This window comes from Anarrhichthys ocellatus, unplaced genomic scaffold (assembly GCF_004355925.1).
Source record: "Anarrhichthys ocellatus isolate YVR2014 unplaced genomic scaffold, GSC_Weel_1.0 scaffold102, whole genome shotgun sequence".
Lineage (NCBI taxonomy): Eukaryota > Metazoa > Chordata > Actinopteri > Perciformes > Anarhichadidae > Anarrhichthys > Anarrhichthys ocellatus.
The window spans coordinates 609,744-631,613 of record NW_022280132.1 but is presented as its reverse complement, the minus strand read 5'-3'; the positions used below and the strand labels follow the sequence as shown (position 1 = coordinate 631,613).

General features: G+C 45.6%; 1 protein-coding gene across 1 annotated transcript in view; it reads left to right on the top strand.

Moving 5' to 3' along the window:
* mast2 (microtubule associated serine/threonine kinase 2) overlaps window positions 1-21,848 on the top strand; it is a 142,069-nt gene extending 120,221 nt beyond the window's left edge. The window contains 24 exon segments of the mRNA XM_031876024.1: window positions 796-871; window positions 1,518-1,727; window positions 7,296-7,397; window positions 9,551-9,683; window positions 9,836-9,903; window positions 10,163-10,266; window positions 10,409-10,617; window positions 10,701-10,839; window positions 11,089-11,221; window positions 11,553-11,718; window positions 13,375-13,476; window positions 13,881-14,003; window positions 14,096-14,205; window positions 14,317-14,471; window positions 14,828-14,970; window positions 15,142-15,321; window positions 15,791-16,042; window positions 16,403-16,620; window positions 16,955-17,077; window positions 17,592-17,728; window positions 17,821-18,008; window positions 18,340-18,740; window positions 18,742-18,873; window positions 19,041-21,848. Coding sequence (XP_031731884.1) covers window positions 796-871; window positions 1,518-1,727; window positions 7,296-7,397; window positions 9,551-9,683; window positions 9,836-9,903; window positions 10,163-10,266; window positions 10,409-10,617; window positions 10,701-10,839; window positions 11,089-11,221; window positions 11,553-11,718; window positions 13,375-13,476; window positions 13,881-14,003; window positions 14,096-14,205; window positions 14,317-14,471; window positions 14,828-14,970; window positions 15,142-15,321; window positions 15,791-16,042; window positions 16,403-16,620; window positions 16,955-17,077; window positions 17,592-17,728; window positions 17,821-18,008; window positions 18,340-18,740; window positions 18,742-18,873; window positions 19,041-20,633 — 5,197 coding nt within the window. The 3' untranslated portion in view covers window positions 20,634-21,848.
* Window positions 21,849-21,870: the final 22 nt, after the last annotated feature.

Genomic DNA, 21,870 nt, shown 5'->3' with positions numbered 1-21,870 from the left:
ACTGTTGGTCAGTTTTTTGGCAAAATACATTTACTTAAACAAATGGCATCACAAGCATCAGGTGTCTGCTACCTGACTTTGAAGACGGGTCCTTGGTGTGCTGCAGAGGGAGCAGTAATTGCTACTACAGCACTGCTAAATGTCTCAGTATGTACACTGAGCAGGTATGTATACACTGAAGATGTACAGACGGTTGTCAACTGCTTTGGCTTATGATTTGATTTAAAACAAATCAATATCTACTTAGCTGTGACCCTTTGTCACAGGTAACGTCTGCTGGTCCAGGGAGGGGATTCTCCAAGACGGCCCCCCGTTCATTCCTTTTATAGTTCCTCACTTACTGCGTACGTCAAGAACGCCTGTAGAGCAGTAGACCACAGGAACACGAAATGTTGATTTCAAAATCATTCATGAATCCCAATATAATTATACTATAGTAATAAATAAGGTCAATTTAATAATAAAAAAATGTAAATATACCACGTTTTGTATTCAATATTCCTATTTTTAATGCAATAGTTTACTGTCGTAAACCGTCAACTGCTGTAACAAACACTATCAGGTTTACAAGTATGTTTGTTCTAATATTTCAAAGGTTCATTGTTAAAAACCTCTGTTATAGAGCATTAGAGTCGTCCTCCGGCTGAGCTTCTGGAGGCTGATGCATCCGTTGAACTACTAACTTCATGACAGGCTGCTTTTTATTTGTATTTATTTCTTTATTTCAGAATAACACATTAAGGCTTTAATGAGCACCGAGTGTGTCCACTCAGCTGTGTTTGTCTTTCCTTCCAGCCCCGGGCGTTCGCCTATCTCCTTCGACCATGAGATCGTGATGATGAACCATGTGTACAAGGAGAGGTTCCCCAAGGTTTGTACTGGAGAGACACACTTCCTGCACACACTGAAGGCACTGTGGAGGGAGCAGAAAGAGAGAGGGAGGAAGGGAACAGAAAACAAGTGTGAATCACCTTAATAAGGAAGTTTGAGATTAACACCATAGTGTAATCAGGATTTTGTGTGTGTAGATCTGCTCACAAAAAAGAGTTGATTTAGCTTCAGGTTGTGTAGCTACAGACATAAAACGGCTCAATCGCTGCTCTTTTCTGAAAGGCTTTTACTGTGAAGCAGCTGCAGGAAATGTTCACTTTTCAGTAACAGCTATTTTTTTTTTTTGAAAAATTAAATATGACACTAGTCTAGAAAGGCAATTATTCATGTTCTATACGTGATCGGGCGCAGTTCGAAAGGGCTCATTTGAAATTGTATGTCTAGTTTTTATACATATTTATTCATGCTTTATATATGTGTGAATATGGTGCTGTGACTGTATCAGGATGTATTCTCTCTCGTGTTTCAAACAAGTATATTAAATCAAGAATAAGTAAGAATGGATTTACACTAATATATGACATTATCCTGTGCACATGCAGTTTTTGGTCACGTACGTTCCCACTGTGACTCATCCCCCCCACCCCCACCCCCCAATTGCCTCCCATCCCCTCCCCTCCCCTCAGGCGACGGCTCAAATGGAGGAGCGTCTGGCTGTGCTGCTCTGCTCCTCGGCCCCGGACAAGGTGTGCCCGCTGGCCGACGGGGTCCTGAGCTTCATCCACCACCAGCTGATAGAGCTGTCCAGAGACTGCCTGGTGAAAAGCCGAGAGGGCCTCATCACCTCCCGCTACTTCTACGAGCTCCAGGAGAACCTGGAGAAGCTGCTGCAGGATGTAAGTGCAGCAACAGCTTATTTACTGCCACTGCAAAACAGATACCAATGTTTTCATTAAGGTAGCAGAGAGTCAGAGAGAGAGAAGAGAAAAAAATGAGCACTCTAAGATGGAATATTTGAAGAAATAAGATATCATTTTAATACTTGATACATGTATTTTTTTTGTTTTGGAATTTTAAACAGCTACATGACATGACATGCTTATTTATTTGGCACCAGTACAATAACAAGCCATTGCAAGTGCTTTGGATGAGGCATGAAAGGCATTAAAACAATATTTAAAAGACAAACTCAAGGAAGAGAAAGTGGAATTAAATGAAATTAATTAAAAAACTAACAAAAAAATACAAGGATTTAATGTTTAAAACACAAAAAGTACTTGTGACCAGTTCAGATCAGATCAGCCTGGGGTGTTTTCATCCTTTTATATTTCGTTTTTATTTTATTTTATGACCCAATTACTTCCTAGACAATAACCGGTAATTCGTGTGCAGGCTCCTGTAAAGGATTAGGTAAATTGGTGTGTTCAATTTGGAAAACTTCCAATTAACTGCTAATTTAACAAGGTTAGGTCAGCTGAACATGTGAAATGCAAACAATTCAGCACATATGAAGAACAGCTTTCAAAAATGAACCAATGTTTACGTTAACGGAACATCAAACCTTTGTCTTTTTTAAATTCTGCGATATGGAACAAACTGCCTCCAATATCATTAGGATGTTACAGACCCCTAAAATAACAAGTCCAGATGTCAGCTGTGTGAAAAGTCTGTCCTGGACTTTGATGAAGCCATCATGATGACGGCAGCCTCCCGGTCACGCTCGGTTTACCGTGGAGCAACTTCACGGCGTGACGCGCTCCTTCGTTCGCTCATCGTGGTTACGAACCGCCACTGCCGTGCGATGTCATCCGAAGGCACAAAGACTGTGGCCTCAGCTCTCACACAAACACATTCCTTCACACGCGCTTGCATTGTTTATTACTGACCAACAACTCTGACTCGCTGAACGCTGCTTGGCGTGATGGGACTGCTTCGGACAGGTTTGGCGTATTCATGCGTTTGTATGCTTGTGAACACAGAAATATATTTACATATTGTGTGGCGCTGGTGACATCTCTATTAGCTCAGTTTTCCAGTGCCGGGGGGGGGGGGCACATAATGGCTCCCGCCGGCCTGTTATTGACCTTCTGTTCTACTGGGACACACACACACAAAATATCTCTCCATCATAGACAAACACACATATATGCAGGCGAGCACGCACACGCACATCCTTCCCGATTTTAATTTCACACTCCAGTAGTCACCGGGGGCTGACAGATGACTCTCCCAGACGAGCAGGAGGGGTGACGGAGGTGCAGTCGAAGGGTTTTTGGGATGGGAGGGGATTCGAGGGGATTCCTCTGTTTCCGATTGGCCGACGGGCCCAGGGGGAGGGAGGTGGAATGTACGTGTGTGAAGCCTGTACGAATGCTTTTGGAGGGTTGAGGAACTGGACTTGAACACATCTGGGCCAGACGCCGAAGCTGCAATGCGGGGCTGGATGATGACATCATCAATTAGGCGGCGTTAGGCTGTTTTTTTTTTTTGTGTTTTTTTGCCGGGTGGCCAAGCAGCAGGTGGAGCAGACCCACAGAGTAGAGGAGAGGATGGAGGCCGTGAGCGGGTGGACGGAGGTGTGAGATCAGCCTCCCTGCCTGCGTTGTTTTATGGAAAATCCTTGTTTCGTGGTTTTGGGCTTTTTGGTGGAAACATGTCTCGCATCTCGTGGCAGAGGAGGCTGGAGGAGGAGGAGGAGGTGCTGGAAGATGTGATGATGAGGAGCAAGTGGAAGGTGTTCACTCACAGCTGGGAGGAGGAAGAGGAGGAGGAGGCAGACGCGGACTTTACAGTTGAGTCAATTTCGGTTTGATTCCGTCAGGCTTTATTGACACGTCGGGACTTGTTTACGCTGATGATGACAAAGACGACTCACTCTAACTCTGAAGTCCCTCTCAGCTCAGCTTTGGTTCTGCTTTAAGTAGTTTTGTAGGAGCTGCCTTTCACTGTTAGTGGGTTGTTACTTCCTGTCAAACTCAGGCAAGAATCTCAGAAAGTTCTCAAAATTGTTATTGTTAATTTATTATAATTTACTTGAAACAAAAACGGCTGAGTAGACGTGCGACCGCTTTTTGAAAATATTCCAAAGAGATCATTTTCCAGAGTTTAATGACAGATACAGATGAATTATTAAATCTTCTTGTAATCAGTCAACTGCTGTGGGTGTTTTTATCTGTAGCCTGTTAATAATTCAGACTTCATAATGAGTCATCAGTGCTGGTGGCATGACAGTGTGATGTATAGGATTTTGATAGATTCTTTTGGATCAGTTATTAATGGAATAGTAAAGAAGCAAAATGCTTTTAGAGTACACCTAAAACGTTTCTGAGTACACTCATTCACGTTGTATTTAGCTCTGTTGGGTGTTCTGCAGCTCAATAGGATGCCCGAGGTGTAGTTTGTGCGTCTGTGGGACATAACGGGCTGATGAACGATGTGAGTTTAGTTGGACGACTCTGAGAACTGCTGGACTCTGAGATGATTTAGATGTCAGCTCAACCCTTCAGTATCCGGACCGTGATCTAAACTTATGTCTTATATGCTGCTGTTGATCAGGTTAAAGGGTCATTTCACCCAAATCACAAGTTATTTGCTCACTTTTCCACTCGTGGTATCAGACCATGATGTTCTTTGTAAATCTATTACGTCTCATAGTTTATCAGGGTAGATGTTACTTTACACTGTATCATGATATTACTATGTGTGATATGGTGATTTTTCTGAAAATTTCAGACATTTATAGAAAAAATAAACAAATGTGAATGTCTCATTTTTAATATTTTTTCCAGAGACTTTAAAGGAACAGTTGTCCCTTGGCATAAACGTTGTAGGACTATTTACATAATCATATGCTAACTATTGTCACATATCAGTCTGCCTCCCCAATTCAATGGAAGTCAAATTCAATTATTTTATGGAGGTGACAAGAATTTCCTCTTTCTAGAAATAGTGTCAATGATTTGGGTGAACTGACCCTTTAAGTGTAAAGAAAAACAAAAAGTCTTCTTCTTAGGCTCTCTCAAGCCTTCAGGTTTCTCTGTGGTGAAATATTGTTAAAACAGGTTTCACATGAGCTATGATGAGTTATTATGTTTTCAGTGAATAGAACCGTTCTTCCTCTGTTGAAATCTAGTTTTTCATCAGTCCACTCCCTCTTGTCTCGGAGTGTCTCAGGCCTTTGCCTTTGTCCTTGTTGCTTATCCACTCCTATATTCATCCATCCGTTCTTTCCCCCCTCGTGTCATGACCCCATTACAGAGCTCGCAGGAGGCCGGCTCACCTCTCCTCCCTCCGTCCTCCTCTAGTCCTGGTCTCGTCTCTTATCTCTCCTCCCCCCTTTGCCCCGTCTCCTCCGTGTCTCTCTCTCTTTTCTCTGCCGCTCATCCTCTCTCCCTCTCCCTCATCCATCCCCGTCATGGGGCCTTAGTGACCTGCCTGGCGGTTACCATGGCAACCTGCATCCAGGCCATCCCCTGCTGGAACCCCTGGGAGACCCTGTTAGACCCCCGTAGGTCACCTGAGGGCGGAGGGCTAGGCAGAATGCTAACTCAGCTCTGGTTATCGGTCAATCGGTCAGTCTGAAACTCCAGCGTGTTCATCAGGGCTCAGATACAGCTGCTAACATCTGGGTTTGACTGGCTCTCAGCCGGACACAGGTGGAAACATCACCTGCGTGGAGAAAGTGATGAGGCTCTACAAGAGGTGACGTCACCTCTGTCCCGTTCATTTCTCTTATTCTAACTATATAGGTTTAAACTAATGAACAATAAAAACATTAATGTTATTTATTTTAATGTTATCTAAAATGCTAAACTATCACAGTTCACATTCGTACACCAGGTGTATGAAATCGTGTATGAAACCCATAAACTAACACAGTAGTCTAACCGTTATTGTCCAGATGTAAAGCCATTAGAATGAACATGATGAGTTACCGAGCGGGACATTTTAAAATACATTCAAAAAGTCACTAACAGCAAATACTGAAATAGATTTTTCTAAACTGTAATCTTCCTCAGAAATTAAATTAGTACCGATTTAAAATTACAAGACAACACAAATGTAACAAAAATATCTCAAAGTTGAGAAAAAAAGAATGTTGTCTTAAAAACTCAGGAGCAATATTACATTGAACTGAACGATGATGATATAAGACGTTAAGTCATTTGTTTTTGCCTTTATTATGATCTTTCAGTTATTAAAAATAGCCTTTAAGTAACAGTGTATCCTTTATTTACAGATGTTCTTGTGTCTAAACAATGCAAGGAAAGCTTTTTACATCCAATATTTATGTCAAACCATTGAACTCTAATTTACTCCATGTGTCAGATTATACCACACAGTATACACATGCATAAAAGCTGTTACAGCACATTTTCTATACTGTGTAACTCACCAGGGAATCTCTCTCACATTAGACATGCAGAGTGAATATATGGTCTGTGTCTCTCTCTCTCACACACACACACACACACACACACTCTCCCTCTCTCTGACTGGTTAATTGGCCGCTGTGCAGCGGGAGTCTGTCCCTCAGCTGTCCATTACTCACCGATCACTGGCCTGTACAGTCACCTCACACACACACACACACACACACATTTAGTCCCCGTCACGTTTACATATATATAACCTAATGCATATTTAGCATGCACATACAGTATATAGACACCCCGCCCCCCCCCCCCCCATCCAGCTCTCATTACAGTTATAAATAATTCAGGAGGGGGTCGGGCCCGGCGTCTGTCAGCACAGCTCTGTTAGACAAACAGCAAGGAGCTGCACATGCTTCGTTTATGAACCGCCGGCCAGCTCTCTGTTAGCCTGTCTGCCACATACATACATACAATACAATACATACATACATACATACATACATGCATACATACAATACAATACATACATACATACATACATACATGCTGCATTCATACACACACACACATTACCCCCCTGAGAAGGAAACATATTTTGCAGTGGGTGGTTTGTAATTGTTACAGCTTCCACTTTGCACACACACACTTTACTTCCACCCCATTTCTTTCCGGGGATCAGTGTTTGCTCCAGATGCATTTCCAGTCAGTTACAGTGGATTGCTGGGTAAATTGCTCTGTCTCCACACTGACAGACATTTCACGGTGGATATCAGGGAGCGAGGCGGAGGTCACTGTGATTTAGATTACCTCTCAGGTGTCACCGCGGGAAGGACTCCAGCATCCGTTTGTCCTCAAACTGTTTGTTTGTGAAGGACAAACACAATACAAGTGACATTCTCTGCACAGCTTCAAGGACAAAGAACACTTCATGATGAATTACTAAAAATGGGATTAAAGATAATGCATATATATATATGATTATGAGGGGTTAGACGTCTCCCAGAAAGAACCTTACTCAGGTGAAATATTTTCTGCACATGCCTCCAAGCTAACCTTCCTCCTGTTGCTCTGTTGTCTTTGTGTGTCCAGGCTCACGAGCGCTCGGAGAGCGTGGAGGTGACCTTTGTCACGCAACTCGTCAGGAAGCTGATGATCATCATCGCCCGGCCAGCGCGTCTGCTGGAGTGTCTGGTGAGAGAAACGCACACGGTCGATGAATGTCCCACACTCACCGACGGACGGACACAAAGTATGTGGAGGTGTGGAGGTAGAAAGGAGTGAGCTCAGCAGACTCCTGTAGCCCGCTCCTCATCTCTGCTGCAGGCTACATCAGCTGCTACTAGCATAACACACCCGAATCTTTGACCAAATCCAGTTGCATTGTGGGTAATGTAGATGCTAGGTTTTAACTATGCGTGGAATGAAAACAGACAATATCACTGGTTCTGTTTCAGCGATTTTAATACTTAATAAATAATACAAATATTGTAATTTTTGCTACACTACATTTATCTGTCAGCTGGAGCCAATAATGCACAAGTATATTAATCAGGTTACAAATATATTATAAGAATATATGTTATACATTTTGACAGATGGAACAATGCGTTGTGGTAGTGCTATGTTTACTCAAGTACAGTATCTGACTACTTCTTCCACCACTGATATCATTATGATGTGCCACAATAAGATGAAGACAAACAACATTAAACCATGAATATAGTAACTCTTGTATTCATCAAATACACACCGAAATCATGCAAATACGTCTTCTGTTAGATTTACGTGTTCAATTATGTTTCAATCATGCGTCATATGGACGTAGTGTAGTTAAATTTTCTTGACTGTTTTAATCAGCCTCGTTCTGTTTGGTTATCCTCAACGAGTAGTTTTTGCATTTTAATCACTGTGGTGTAAATTACAGTCTGTTTGAAATAGCGCCATGAAAGATATGACCAATATTAACTGGAATAGCTTTTTCATATTGTACAGCTCCACTGCACGCATGGTTAATAAACAATTTAGAGCTTCCTGCTCCCTGTTGTGACATGATTTAACCACAGCAATTCATTTATGGACTTCCTCTGAGCATTTTAAATCAGCCTAATGTAAACACACGCACACACGCATACACATTAGCGCCTCTCAGCTGGTGGGCCAGGGTTTTATATATGAATTGCAGAGGCACTTTCTTCTTCCTCCACACAGAGCTCCATCCGTTTGGGTTGAGATGGTGCATGTTTGGTTTGAAACAGGTGAATCCAACCTCGTCTGAGCCCAGAAATGAGGCAAGGAGGGAGACGGTGAAGAGGAGAGAATAGATAAAGGCCGAGTGGAGAGAAAAAAACAAGTGTAGAAGACAGAGGGATAATTGGAGAGGCAGCGGAGGGTGAGGAGGAGGAGAGTGGGAGGACAGTAGGGGGAGGCTGCCCCGGTGCGCACAATGGTGGTTTTGACTAATTGTGTGGTACTGAAGCCGTGACAGCGTACAGGATGGGTTTTTACAAATGGAAGCACACAGATAGAGGAGAGGGCAGGGAGTGTGTGTGTGTGTGAGTGTCTACACGTCTTTGTCAGAGGACACAAACCTCGGGCCACTTCTCATATCGTTGTCTATCCAGTCATCCCCTCTCACTCTGCTGCTGTTGTAGAGGCCACAGTTTTATTCTTGGACGCTGCGATCTTTATGCATCACAACCAGCAGAGTTGTTGTTGTTGTCTTGGAGGGCTTGAGATAAAGACAAGACCAAGACTGACAAAAACCTTCAAGACCACATTTTAAATCAGTTGCATTTTATTGTAACAAGCAAAGAAAACTTCCAGTGACAGGGTCTGTTCCTTAGTTGAAGAACAATGTCCCTCTGCTTGCAATCAAACAGTGACTGGATGTTACCACAATTTATAAAACAAAAAGAAAATGACTTGCAAAATGATGCACGCTGGAGCTTGAGGAGGTAAATGCTCCTGTCACTCTATTCATCTTTCAACATAAAACACTTGCTTCTCAACTGACGCCCAAGACCATCTGCCAACAGGGATTTGCACTAAAAAATCCACTTTGAAATAAAGTTACTGTCAGAGTGGAAACCGAACTAGTAACATACTACAGCATTGCTGGTAACAAACATCCTTGGATCCAGCTGCATTTCAAACAAAAGCACCAAAAAGTGACGCAAAATGACATTCATGACGTTAATGCAAGGGTTTTCATTTTAGTAAATATTTATCGTTGTTTGTGGGCTTTTTGTTGCCATCTTAGAAGCTTAAATCTTTGCCTTTCCTTCCTTCCTCCTGTCTCCCCTCACTCCCTCCCTGCTGCCTCCCCCTGTCTTTCTCCCCTGCAGGAGTTTGATCCGGAGGAGTTCTACCATTTGTTGGAAGCAGCAGAGGGCCATGCCAAGGAGGGCCAAGGCATCAAGTGCGACATCCCCCGATACATCATCAGCCAGCTGGGCCTCACCAGGGATCCCCTGGAGGGTATTTTATTTTATTTTTATTTCATCTTTTTTATTTCATCTTATCTTATTTAGTTTTATTTAATTTAATGTTTTTGTGTAGTGAGACCTTATTTCTTTCTTTTCTTGTTCTGCTCAGTTTGGTAACTGATACTTGTGTGTGTCTCTCTGTAGAAATGGCCCAGCTGAGCAGCTATGACAGTGGGAACCCAGAAACCCCAGAGACTGATGACTCCGTGGACGTAAGTACATAATCTTATCATTGTCATGGTTAACAGATGTTATGTCTGTAAGCATGAAGTTATTAAAACACTCTATCTGCAAAAGGAACCGATGTAAAAGGTTTACTTTGTCTTTAAGTAACATGCATTTCTTTCTTTTTTTTAAAGTAAATGATGAACAAATATAATAGGATGGTCCTAGTTGGTGCATGAATAAATAAGCTTGTGCCTTCCATCCACGTATTAATTATAAACATGGCTGATGTTTCATGTGTTTCAGGGTCAAGGCACCCCAGTCCCAGCAGCTCCTCCACACTTTAAAGCCAAAGCACCTCGTGAGGAAGACTTTGAAAACATCAAGCTCATCAGTAACGGAGCCTACGGGTGAGACAGAACAACATTTACATCTTTTGATATTCTAATATTAATACATAATTGCTGCAAAATAACAAATGGTGCTAAACGAAAACTGATCGATGGTTACATATGCTTGGACTGAAACCTCTGTCTGTCTCTTCCTGTGTAGCACCGTGTTCCTGGTGCGTCACAAGGAGACCCGGCAGCGTTTCGCCATGAAGAAGATCAACAAGCAGAACCTGATCCTGAGGAACCAGATCCAGCAGGCCTTCGTGGAACGGGACATCCTGACGTTTGCCGAGAACCCGTTTGTCGTCTCCATGTTCTGCTCCTTCGAGACCAGGAGACACCTCTGCATGGTGATGGAGTACGTGGAGGGTAAGCTAATCATGATCGTAGTTATAGTTCACTGTTCCTGCTAGCAGCTGTGTTGTGTTTAATATGGTGGGCGTCCTCTGTAGGTGGAGACTGTGCCACGCTGCTGAAGAATATCGGAGCTTTGCCGGTCGACATGGCCCGTATGTACTTTGCAGAGACCGTCCTCGCGTTGGAGTATCTTCACAATTACGGCATCGTGCACAGAGACCTCAAACCCGACAAGTAAGACCAACTTATTGTCACCTAAATGCAGAGCCCACCTTTATTTTATATTCACCACATTCATGGAATTAAAGGATGTGTTTTCTAATTGTATTACGTATAATCACAGAGTAATGGTAAATGGACTTGTACTTGTACTTGTATAGCACTTTTCTAGTCGTGGAGGGGATGAATCAGTTTTGCATTATTATAAAGGGAAGTACTTGTAAGACAGCCATATTGATGACCATACTTTTCATATGCTCTCAGTCTTCTCATCACCTCCATGGGACACATTAAGCTGACAGACTTCGGTCTCTCAAAGATCGGTTTGATGAGTTTGACCACAAACCTGTATGAAGGACACATCGAGAAAGACACCAGAGAGTTCCTCGATAAACAGGTACGAGCTAACGTCTTAACACTGTGTGGGTGTGTTTGTGTGGGTGGGTGTGGGTGTGTGGGTATTTGTGGCCCAAAATAATGAAATCTGCAACAGATTTTCAATTTGTATGTGTTATTTTGCGATAGATGGCATGATATTTAAAACTGCATAATTGCAGCTGATTAAAGAGATGAAGTTACAGATAATCATACAATTGGTAAGCATTCTTCCAGTTCAGTTGAAAAATTGCAAGATCATGTATTTTGGGGATTGGTTTGATTTGCCTTATTTCTGACGACTGCGTCTTTCACGCCCCAAGCTGATTCCCTGTGTGCTGATGTCTCTCCAGGTGTGTGGCACTCCAGAGTACATCGCCCCAGAGGTGATTCTGCGTCGGGGCTACGGGAAGCCGGTGGACTGGTGGGCCATGGGAGTCATCCTGTACGAGTTCCTGGTGGGCTGTGCTCCTTTCTTTGGAGACACACCGGAGGAGCTGTTTGGTCAGGTCATCAGTGGTGAGTCGCAGTTCTGACAGACTATCGCTGCAATTAAACAACAAATGCTGCTTTTCTACAATACGGATTTGGCCATTATCGCAATCAGTTTATGTAACATTTTACGCACTAGCATCATTGTTGAGCAGTTGAAATCCACTTGACAGCCCCCACACAAGACATCAGGGCCTGAGCTGGTGGTCGGGGTTCAACCACGGAGTCACAAGGTAGATGTGGACTAACGGGATCGAAAAAATCACAAAGCATATTGTCACTTGAAAATTTGAGATTTCTACAATTATCTGTAATCTTTTTAGCCTTTTTTGAGAAAAGGGAAAATCACTTGTTTCAGATCTAAAGTTGACATTTAATTTAAGGGGTCACCAGAAATGTTGCCAACCACTGATAGAAACCATTTAGTTGTAAGATTCAATGACCTGCCCGTTACAATCACTGCCACTGTAATTCTGAATAAACATTTACACCCAGTAGAGCTAGATTACAGGGAAAAGTTCATATCATTTTTCCCAGAATGAGTCGTTTTCATCACTGGTGTTTTCTGAACTTTATTGTTTGCAGAAAACTTTGTTGTGCAGACAAAAACAAAAGTAAAAGCATTGTTCTAATCATCACATGATCAAATCCTCAATAATTGATGTTGTGTAGTTCCTATCCTCCAGTGGAGATGTTGTTACAGTATGTCTGTGCTGCGTTGTGAATGTTTTATGTCGGAGCCTGAGGGCTTCCAGGCTGACTTGATAAGATCATCAGAAACGGAGAGATAGAGATGTTGCTCTGCAGCAGAGAGGCACAGCCTTCGCTCACAGGGAATGAAATCAATTGTGATTTCTCCTCTGCGTTCTTTTCTCCCTTTGATGAAAGGGCAAGTCAATGATCATAAACCTGCATTGATCCCCGCGTATCTCTTTTATGAGAGTCCGTATCGTATTGATGCAGCGTGGTGATAAAGAATTGAGGGCCTCCGTGTGCCTTGAAGGTATTTTTCTACCCGTCTCCAGGATGATTGTCAGTAAGGTGCATCACGTAGGGCAGAGCTCTCGGGTGCCATCTGTGGAACCACTAAGACTGAATGTCTCAGGATTAATTGACACAAACAACATGTTAGTTGGTTGATGTGTTTGAAAGAGAGATTTCTGAAATTAACATAGCGGCTACTGGAGCCAGTGATGGAGGAAATACTTGAAGGATCATTCTAGATGAGCCGTGTCTGATTGTCTACTATTGTCTTGTTCTTTCTTGACCTGTCAGGCCAGGATGATGCCTTCATATCAGGCATCCAAGCATCGCATTCAAGACACGTTTCATGAGGAAGGATGCTGTCATGTGTGTTCTTACAGTACGTGACACTCCGATGCCATTTTGGCCGGGTCACTCCTGTAAGAGAGATGATCCATGTCAAGACACTTGAATATTATTATGTCATCAATGTGAAGCAAGTATGACGCCCAAAACCACAACATTTGTGTGTTTGCTATAAGTAGTCATATATATATTAGAAATGGGTGAACAGCGAATCGTGACTGTTTTTCAGCTTCCAAGCAGGGCTGACAACAGTCACAGAACCAGCGTTCCACTGGATCATTTCTTATTTGTTGTCTCACTGATAAAGACACCAACGATCCATGTGTTGACACTGTGTTGGTGTGTTTGTGATAGATGAGATCATCTGGCCGGAGGAGGACGAAGCTCTGCCTCAGGAAGCTCAGGACCTCATCTCCAGACTGCTGAGACAAAATCCTCTGGAGCGACTGGGCACAGGTAACACACACACACACACACACACACACACACACACACACACATGCTGACTGGGGTTTCTAAGAATGTAGTAAACCTTATTGATGAAAAGTTTTTCCAGGACCCTGATTCTCTTTGTCCACACTTTTTACTTGCCCTCTTGTGTCAGAGTTCATACGGTCTTTCTCTTTGTGCAGGATGGATTCTGCTGTCTTGTGGTTAGCTCTTTGAATCTGACGTTTCTTTGTTTGTTATTTTACACCAAGAGTTTTAAAATGAAGGTGCAACCAGACTCCCACCGGCTGTTTGGTCCAGAGCTGGTCAAATCAGATACTGTAGCTGCCGCTGTGCATTCTCATCTGTTTCCTCCCTCTCTGTTCCTTCACTTCTCCTCCCCCTCATTTCTCTCTCCTTCATCTCTACAGGAAGTGCCTTTGAGGTGAAGCAGCACTCGTTCTTCACAGAGCTGGACTGGAACAGCCTGCTGAGGCAGAAGGCCGAGTTCATTCCCCAGCTGGAGTCTGAGGACGACACCAGCTACTTTGACAGTATGTCTCTCGACGGCTTCGTCCGAATCTCATGTGCTCGTACTGTAATCAACACACAACCTAATCGCTGTGTGTGTCTCTCTCTCTCTCAGCTCGCTCCGACCGGTACCACCATGTAGATTCAGAGGAAGAGGATGACACCAACGATGAGGAACATGTGGAGATTCGGCAGTTCTCCTCCTGCTCGCCTCGTTTCAGCAAGGTACACCCTAATTAATACATCCAGACAGTCACAGGTCCAAAAAGGGGGCAGCTGTAAAGGCATAGAGTGGCACAATGTCCGGTAATGACATTACCGCCATGTTGTGTGCAGGTGTACAGCAGTATGGAGCGTCTGTCTCTTCATGAGGAGAAGAGGACTCCTCCTCCCACCAAACGCAGCCTCAGTGAGGAGGGAGGAGATCGCATCGACAGCCTGTGCGGACTCAAGTCCAGAGATCGATCCTGGCTGGTGGGATCTCCAGAGATGTGAGTTCTTCACCTCCATATGGAGCACCACACAGCAACAATCTCCTGTCCTTTGAAACAAAAACAAAAAAGTATACACTTGTGCAGTTGTTGCAAATATTACGTGAAACAAGCTGGGATACTAAAAGCTTCATTTAGGTAGTTTTGTTCTCCCGCAGCCATATAGGAGTTTTTAGTTTATTTTCAGGAACACCTCCAGAGTCCATTATGGCGGTGTGTTGAAATCCTCTATGTTTTAAAGTATGCTGATAGTCAGTTTAACCCATGGTTGGTCATATAACTGCTGTTTTTTTGTGTTGGCTCGCTGTGTTTTAGACGTGTATTTCGGTTTCTCATCTCCAACTTTACTTCCTCAGCCTGCGGAAGCGTCTGTCTGTCTCGGAGTCGTCCCACACAGAGAGCGACTCCAGCCCACCACTGACCGTCCGGAGACGCTGCTGTTCAGCCATCATTGAGATGCCCCGCTTCGCCATCTCCTCAGAGGAAGAGGGGGGTCAAGGTAAAACGCAGGAAGGATACTGTGATGGCCACTACGTGCCTTAAACCCCTAAAATGTACAGGCGTTTAGTTGAAGAAAAGCAGGGATCCCCCTGAAGTAGTAGCCAGGACATACAGAATATCATGAATGAGCTGTAACACAAATCCTGGATCTGTCTTGTTGGTCTCACAGGTGCAGCTGGAAGCCGCAAGAGTCCCAGCCTGTTGGGTCTGAGTGCAGTGAGGGGCCCGCGGTGTGACGAGCTGCCCCTCGCCATCCCAGAGCTCCCAGTGGAGAGAGAGCTGAAGCTGGATGAGTCTCCCACCACACCGAGCTCCACCTGCAGTCAACTGAGCAAGGCCACGCTCACATGTCAGTACAAACACACACTGTGGAGACGCAGGGATTATACAACAACACAAGACAAAGGTCTAGATGTGGTTTTCACCTTTAGGTTTTCAGTTCTACGAATGTACTTTAATAACAAATACTTTTTTATAAGAGTCATTAAATTGTCTAATTTGAATTACAGTTTATTTAGCTGATTTCATTTCTCTTTTACACTGATCCTGAATATTCTGACCCTTGATACTTCACATCTGTTCCTCGTGAAACTGGGAAACTTCTTTGTCTGTCGATTCAACTTCAGAGAGAAATCATCGGATAACTTTCTGCAGGATTTGTCCAAAAATACGTCTTGAATTTGGCCCGAAAAAGTATAAAATTGAATATTTGCTGTCACCCTGATTGATTCTCTGAACTCTATTTTAACCCAATTTTTTTTGGTATTTGACGGACACACTATCTGAGCTTCCTCTCTCACCTTCCTCTCACCCTGCAGCGGGCGGTTCAGGCGACGTGAGTGACCGTGGTCACAGAGGTAACGGCGGTGCCAGTGCAGCTGCTAAAGCTGCAGCAGACAGCGACTCTCCGTCCACTCCAAGAGCCATCAGCGACCTGGCGGCTCGCAGGGCTCGCCATCGGCTGCTGTCTGGGGATGCAGACAAACACACGGCGGCGCCAAGCTCCAGACCGCTCAACAAGGTCATCAAGTCGGCGTCTGCCACAACATTGTCACTGATGATCCCTGCAGGTCAGTGTGTCAGGCTGGGAGCATGAGGGAGGAGGTACTGCTGCTGAACGATGAACACCAGGATTCAATGTTCTTTTTCCAAGGTTAAAGGAGTTCTATCAACAAATCTTGTGGCTTTGATGTGCTCACTAGATGTGATTCACTTTACAATATAAAGTTGATTTATTGGAGAAAAATACAGAAGAATAAAACCAAAAGTAAAAAAAATAGACCAAAAGACAATTAAAGGATCTCTGGATAATAATTGATTAAGTATGATCCTGGCCTGAGAAGGAAATTAAAGTCTGCGATTGTACTTAACGCACTCCATATAGCCACCAACCTCACCGACCCAAATGTTCATTGTCTGTCGGCTTTTAGACCACCATGGAGCCTCTCCATTGGCCAGCCCGATGTCACCCCACTCACTGTCGTCCAATCCGTCGTCGCGGGACTCCTCCCCGAGCCGCGACCTGTCCCCAGCCGTCAAGCCCCCCATGGTGATCCAAAGAGCGGGCAAGAAGTATGGCTTCACCCTGAGGGCCATCCGAGTGTACATGGGAGACTCTGACATCTACACTGTGCACCACATGGTCTGGGTGAGTCCCGCAGAGAAAAACTAATGCTGACAAAAATACTCAAACTAACATCTTTAATACATTCAGTACAAAACAGCATGTACTGAATGTATTAACAAGAGGAGGTCAGATATCAGGTGCAGTGTATATTTGATTCAGAATGCCTGTAGTCAGAGTGGGTGCAGTGTGTTGGGATTCTTGTTGTTGACAGAAGATGGCAGTAAACACCAGAAGAACAGGCCCATGGGTCTTAAATACATTTCCATTCCTTCCATCTTCCTGCTTCTCTCCTTCTTTTCTCTCTCGACCTTTCTTTCTATCGCTCATCTGACCACCTCTCTCTGCTCGCCCTCAGCATGTGGAGGTGGGCGGTCCAGCCCACGATGCGGGGCTGAGGGAGGGAGACCTGATCACCCAAGTCAACGGAGAGCCGGTTCACGGTCTGGTTCACACAGAGGTGGTGGAGCTCATACTGAAGGTACGAACACACAAAGTACATTTAATTCTACTCTTTGGTTTCAGAAATTCACAGTACTGATAAACACTCATTTTTACCTAATGCTAATGTTGAAAAATTATGTGAATTTATCCTTCAATATTGTTTATAATGCATAATATACATACGTACGATTGCCTCTATATGAGCTACATAAGTAAACAGTGTTGTGTCCGCTGGGAGCCATCAGCACACTGCTGGAGACGCAGGCCGTATTGCTGGGCCCGTTGGAGGGAAGAGAGGCACCGCAGAACCAGGACCAGGACTGAGCAGGGCAGTCTGTCAAACCCTGCTGCAGTAAAATGAGACGTTTTCTAAAAGGAATCATGTGCTCGGAAACACTACCACTGTTGTCCACAGGGACCGCCAAAATCAACACAAAATTTAAATTCCACGTGGTAGCTTTAATATAAATTTGCACCAGTAGCTGAGTAAAGTGAAACTGAAACAAAACATGTCCATCAACATCTGTAATGTTCCGTCTGTCCTCCTTCAGAGCGGTCCCATAGTCTCCATCTCTGCCACCCCGTTTGAGAACACAACCATCAAGGTCGGCCCCGCCCGAAAGACGACCAACAAATCCAAGATGGCGAGACGAAACAAGAAGACCAAGACCAAGGAGGGACAGGACAGGTGGGGGACACACCTGTGTTGTATCAAACATCACTTGTCTGTATTTAATGTGGGGCTTCCTTGAGTGAACTGTTGTGTGCTTTGTATCGCAGTAAGAAGAGGACGTCTCTGTTCAGGAAGATCACCAAGCAGGCGTCTCTCCTCCACACCAGTCGCAGTTTGTCCTCTCTGAACCGCTCTCTCTCCTCTGGGGAGAGCGGCCCAGGCTCGCCCACACACAATCTGTCACCACGGAGCCCGACGCAGGGCTACAGGTCCACGCCAGACTCCACCCACTCAGGTGAGAGACAAACGCTCACCTGTACTGCAATAATAAGTTGGTATGTATATATTCCGTGGACATCAGGGGTGTCGGTCTCACAGATCAGTATGATATTTGAAAGTTTGAACACTCAGCGTTCCTCCTCATGCTGAGTCTTACTTTTTTTCTTAATTTTTGACCTCTATGATGCATCTTATCTTTCATTTATTATGAACAAATGATACACGAAAAAGGACTGATATACAGATTGAAAAATGAAAAATATACACATGTAACGTATGTACATATTTACACACCAGGATATTAAATATGATATTCACATATTATGTTCTTCTTCTCTACCCGTCAGTTGGTGGAAACTCATCTCAGAGCAGCTCTCCCAGCTCCAGTGTCCCAAACTCCCCGGCGAGCTCCGGCCACATCAGGCCCAGCTCCCTGCACGGCCTCGCCCCGAAGCTCCAGCGCCAGTACCGCTCACCCCGACGCAAGTCTGCCGGCAACATCCCCCTCTCCCCTCTGGCCCGCACACCTTCGCCCACCCCTCAGAGCTCCTCGCCACAGCGCTCACCCTCCCCTCTGCCCAGCCACGCTCTGGCACAGTCTGCGGTGGGTCAGTCGTTCCCCGTGAAGCTCCACTCCTCCCCTCCCCAGGTGAGGCAGATATCCAGGCCTAAGAGCGCGGAGCCTCCACGTTCTCCGCTCCTCAAGAGGGTGCAGTCTGCTGAGAAACTGGCCTCCTCACTCTCCAACCCCCCCCCCGTCTCCGTCTGGGGTGGCCGCCGTGGGAGCGACTGCGGGGAGCCGCAAACACAGTCTGGACATCTCGCATTCTGAGTTTAAGAAGGAGATTCTGCAGAGAGAACCGAGCCTACAGAGCCTTCAGGTATGAGTTCGTCATGCAAAATACAAGTTGGCAATAAATTGATTTCATAATAATGTCTTAATTTCTTAGATTAAGAAGTTAAAGTTAAAATAATGACATTTTAAGTGTTTTGTACGGGTTGTCAAACACGCTATTCTGAACGCGTCTTATTCCTCACTAACCTTCAGGAGTCAGCCAGCGAGGGTCTGCTGTCCTCAGCAGGACGCAGCGTGGAGACGGGCAGCCTGCAGAAACACTCCTCTTCATCCAGGAAGTTAGGGCGTCAGGAAGGGGACGGCGCCCTCAGCACGGTGTCCGGCTCGCTGGGCCTGGCCCCCGGGAAGAGCAAGCTGAAGGACAAACTGTCCGCCATCCGGCAGGACAGAGCCGAGCGGAGGGAGTCGCTCCAGAAGCAAGACGCCATCCACGAGGTCGATTCATCTGAGGACGAGACGGATGAGGGCTCAGAGGACAGCCAGGACGGACGCAGGGGGGCGACCTTCACCCCACCTCCCCTGCTGAGGCCCACCACTGTGAGAACGGGCCCCGGAGGCACCCTGCCCTCCCTCTGCCTCTCCCCTTGCACCCCTCATGCCACCTTCACCCACACAGGGCCCACCCAGATAGGCAGGCCCACTCCCTCGCACACCCTCCCCTCTCTTGCAGAAACAAAGGCTAATCAGAGCACCCCCTCTCTGGGAGTAAAAGATGCAAGGTCTGCTTCATCTACGGAAGACAGTGCAAAACAAGAGAGGAAGGTTCTAGAACCGAGAGGTACCACCAAACCCACTCAGGGCTCCCTTCCCTTCTCCACCCCAGGCAGTGCATTCATCTCAGTCAGCAAGGACACTTTCCTCAAGCCAGCTCCTCCACAGGACTCAAAGAGACTCGGGGGGAGGACTGCACCTTCAGAGCCCAGGGCAGAGGACCAAACCCTGGACAGCCCTAGCACCACAGTCCCCTCTACCACGACCACCACAGATACTACAGAGTGCAGAACCAACACGAATAGCACAGACTCCAGAACTGCCACCAGTGCTACTGACAGCCAAGAGACTCCCCGCGCCTCCTGCTCCTCTCCTAGCATCCCCAAGGAGAAGAAGGAGGCAGACAACCGGAGACTCTGTGCTGCGGCTGCTGCAAGTCTAAATGCGTCGCCCTCGTCCACTTCTGGCTCTGGCTCCGGCTCCGGCTCCAGCTCCAGTTCCAGCTCCCCAGTTCCGGCCCCTGAGAGTGCCGTGGAGAAAGTTGTGTCCCAGCTTGCGACGGTAGCTAAGAGCGTTCTGGGTCCCGTCAAACTGAGCCCCGCCGCAGACAAGAGCCAGCAGGACCCGAAACCATCCACAGGGGGCACCCCAGAAGTCACACCAACTGGCCCCCTCTCATTTCCCTCTAAAAAGCCCCCAACCCCTCAGTCCCCTCAGTCCTCTCACCTTTTGGAGTCCCAAACAAGACAGAAAACTGAGCAAGTTGCCTCACCAACCCCCTCACTGAGGTCGACCAAACCATCCACCCAGAAAGACTTTGCAGCCCTGCCGCCGTCATACCGCAAGGATGTCCCAGAAAGGCCCACATCAGGGTCTGCATGTAGGGAGAACGCTGCTACGTCTGCATCTGCACCGTGGCCGGTCGCAGCAGCCGCTCAGCCTGCCCTCAACACTCACCCAAGCTCCTCTGCAGCATCTGAGCCACAGCGCAAGAGCTCCGAACCCCAGACGACAACTGCCAACGCTGTGTCCGCCTCCGCGCAACAAGACAAAGCAACCAGCAAGAAGACGTAGCAGCGAGAAGTACCAGAACAAAACAGATCACACACCTTAGTGCTGGCTTGAGGTTTTAGAACTCACACAAACTGCATGTTTGGAAGAAAACATATTAGTAACTTGGCTCTAATCAGAGACTTTCAAAGCAAAAGAAAGAGTGAGACGCAGAGACAGATGTGGTTATCCTAGTTCCATTCCAGCTCTTCTGTACTCCTCATGTTCATGCGAGTTATTTTGGTGTCCTGACTATTTGGTTCCTGATTTAAGACTAAATGCCACGAGGAGTTGGCGTTTTTATTTTTATTTTTATGCAAACACGTTCGGGGCTAGAAATAAAGAGCTCAGTGGTCCGTGGACATCCAGTATATAACGCAGACACCTTACACACACCGCTCACGCTCACGATCACGCATGTGCTGCCTCATTACCTCCACGCATCTTCCTCTAACGGATCAGGGGGCGCCTTATTGAACACACACTCTTTCCCTCCTCCCGTCCCCTCCTTGCCCAACAATATGGAAGAAGATTGTGTCTCAGCAATAAAGCGCAGCGTATGTTTAGCAATCTGTATAAACGCATTACAGTGTTTTTAATAGGACTAAATCTGCAGCACCAATGTACACTCAGCACCCAGCTAACTAGGCCAAATTAAATTCTCCTCTTCGCTGTCGTCCCTGCTGATCCAACGCTGCAGGGACTGCAGGATTTAAACATTTGGAAAGCTGTAAGCTGTCTCATTGTACTTAGCTGCAGCTAATTAGTTTCCTACAAATGCTGAAAGCTAAACTAAATGCATTCGATTAGTCTTCATAGTTGTGGTTCACTTTTATGCCGCTGTCAGCAGAGTTAGCAGCCAGGCTTACCGGGTATGTTTTAACTCCGAACTTGAAATGAAGCCAAGGATTTGAATGCACACCTGATTTCATTGGTCGCCTGCACACGCCTCCAAAAGCTTCACCAACATTCAGCTGAAGAATCCAAACTGAGCACGCTCAGACCGACGCTGGTTGTTTTAGAAACACTGTTCTGTTGGACCGCCGCCTCTTTATTTCTAGCTCCATCAGCCTCTAAAGGCTGCGCTCGTTTTATTTTGGTATCTGGACCAACTTGCTGTGTGTTTTTTTTTTTTTGTTTATTTTTTGCCTCTGATCCTGTAAAGTCATCAGACTTTTTTGTGTGTGTGTGTGTGTGTGTGTGTGTGTGTGTGTGTGTGTGTGTGTGTGTGTGTGTGTGTGTGTGAGGTTAGTGTGTGTGT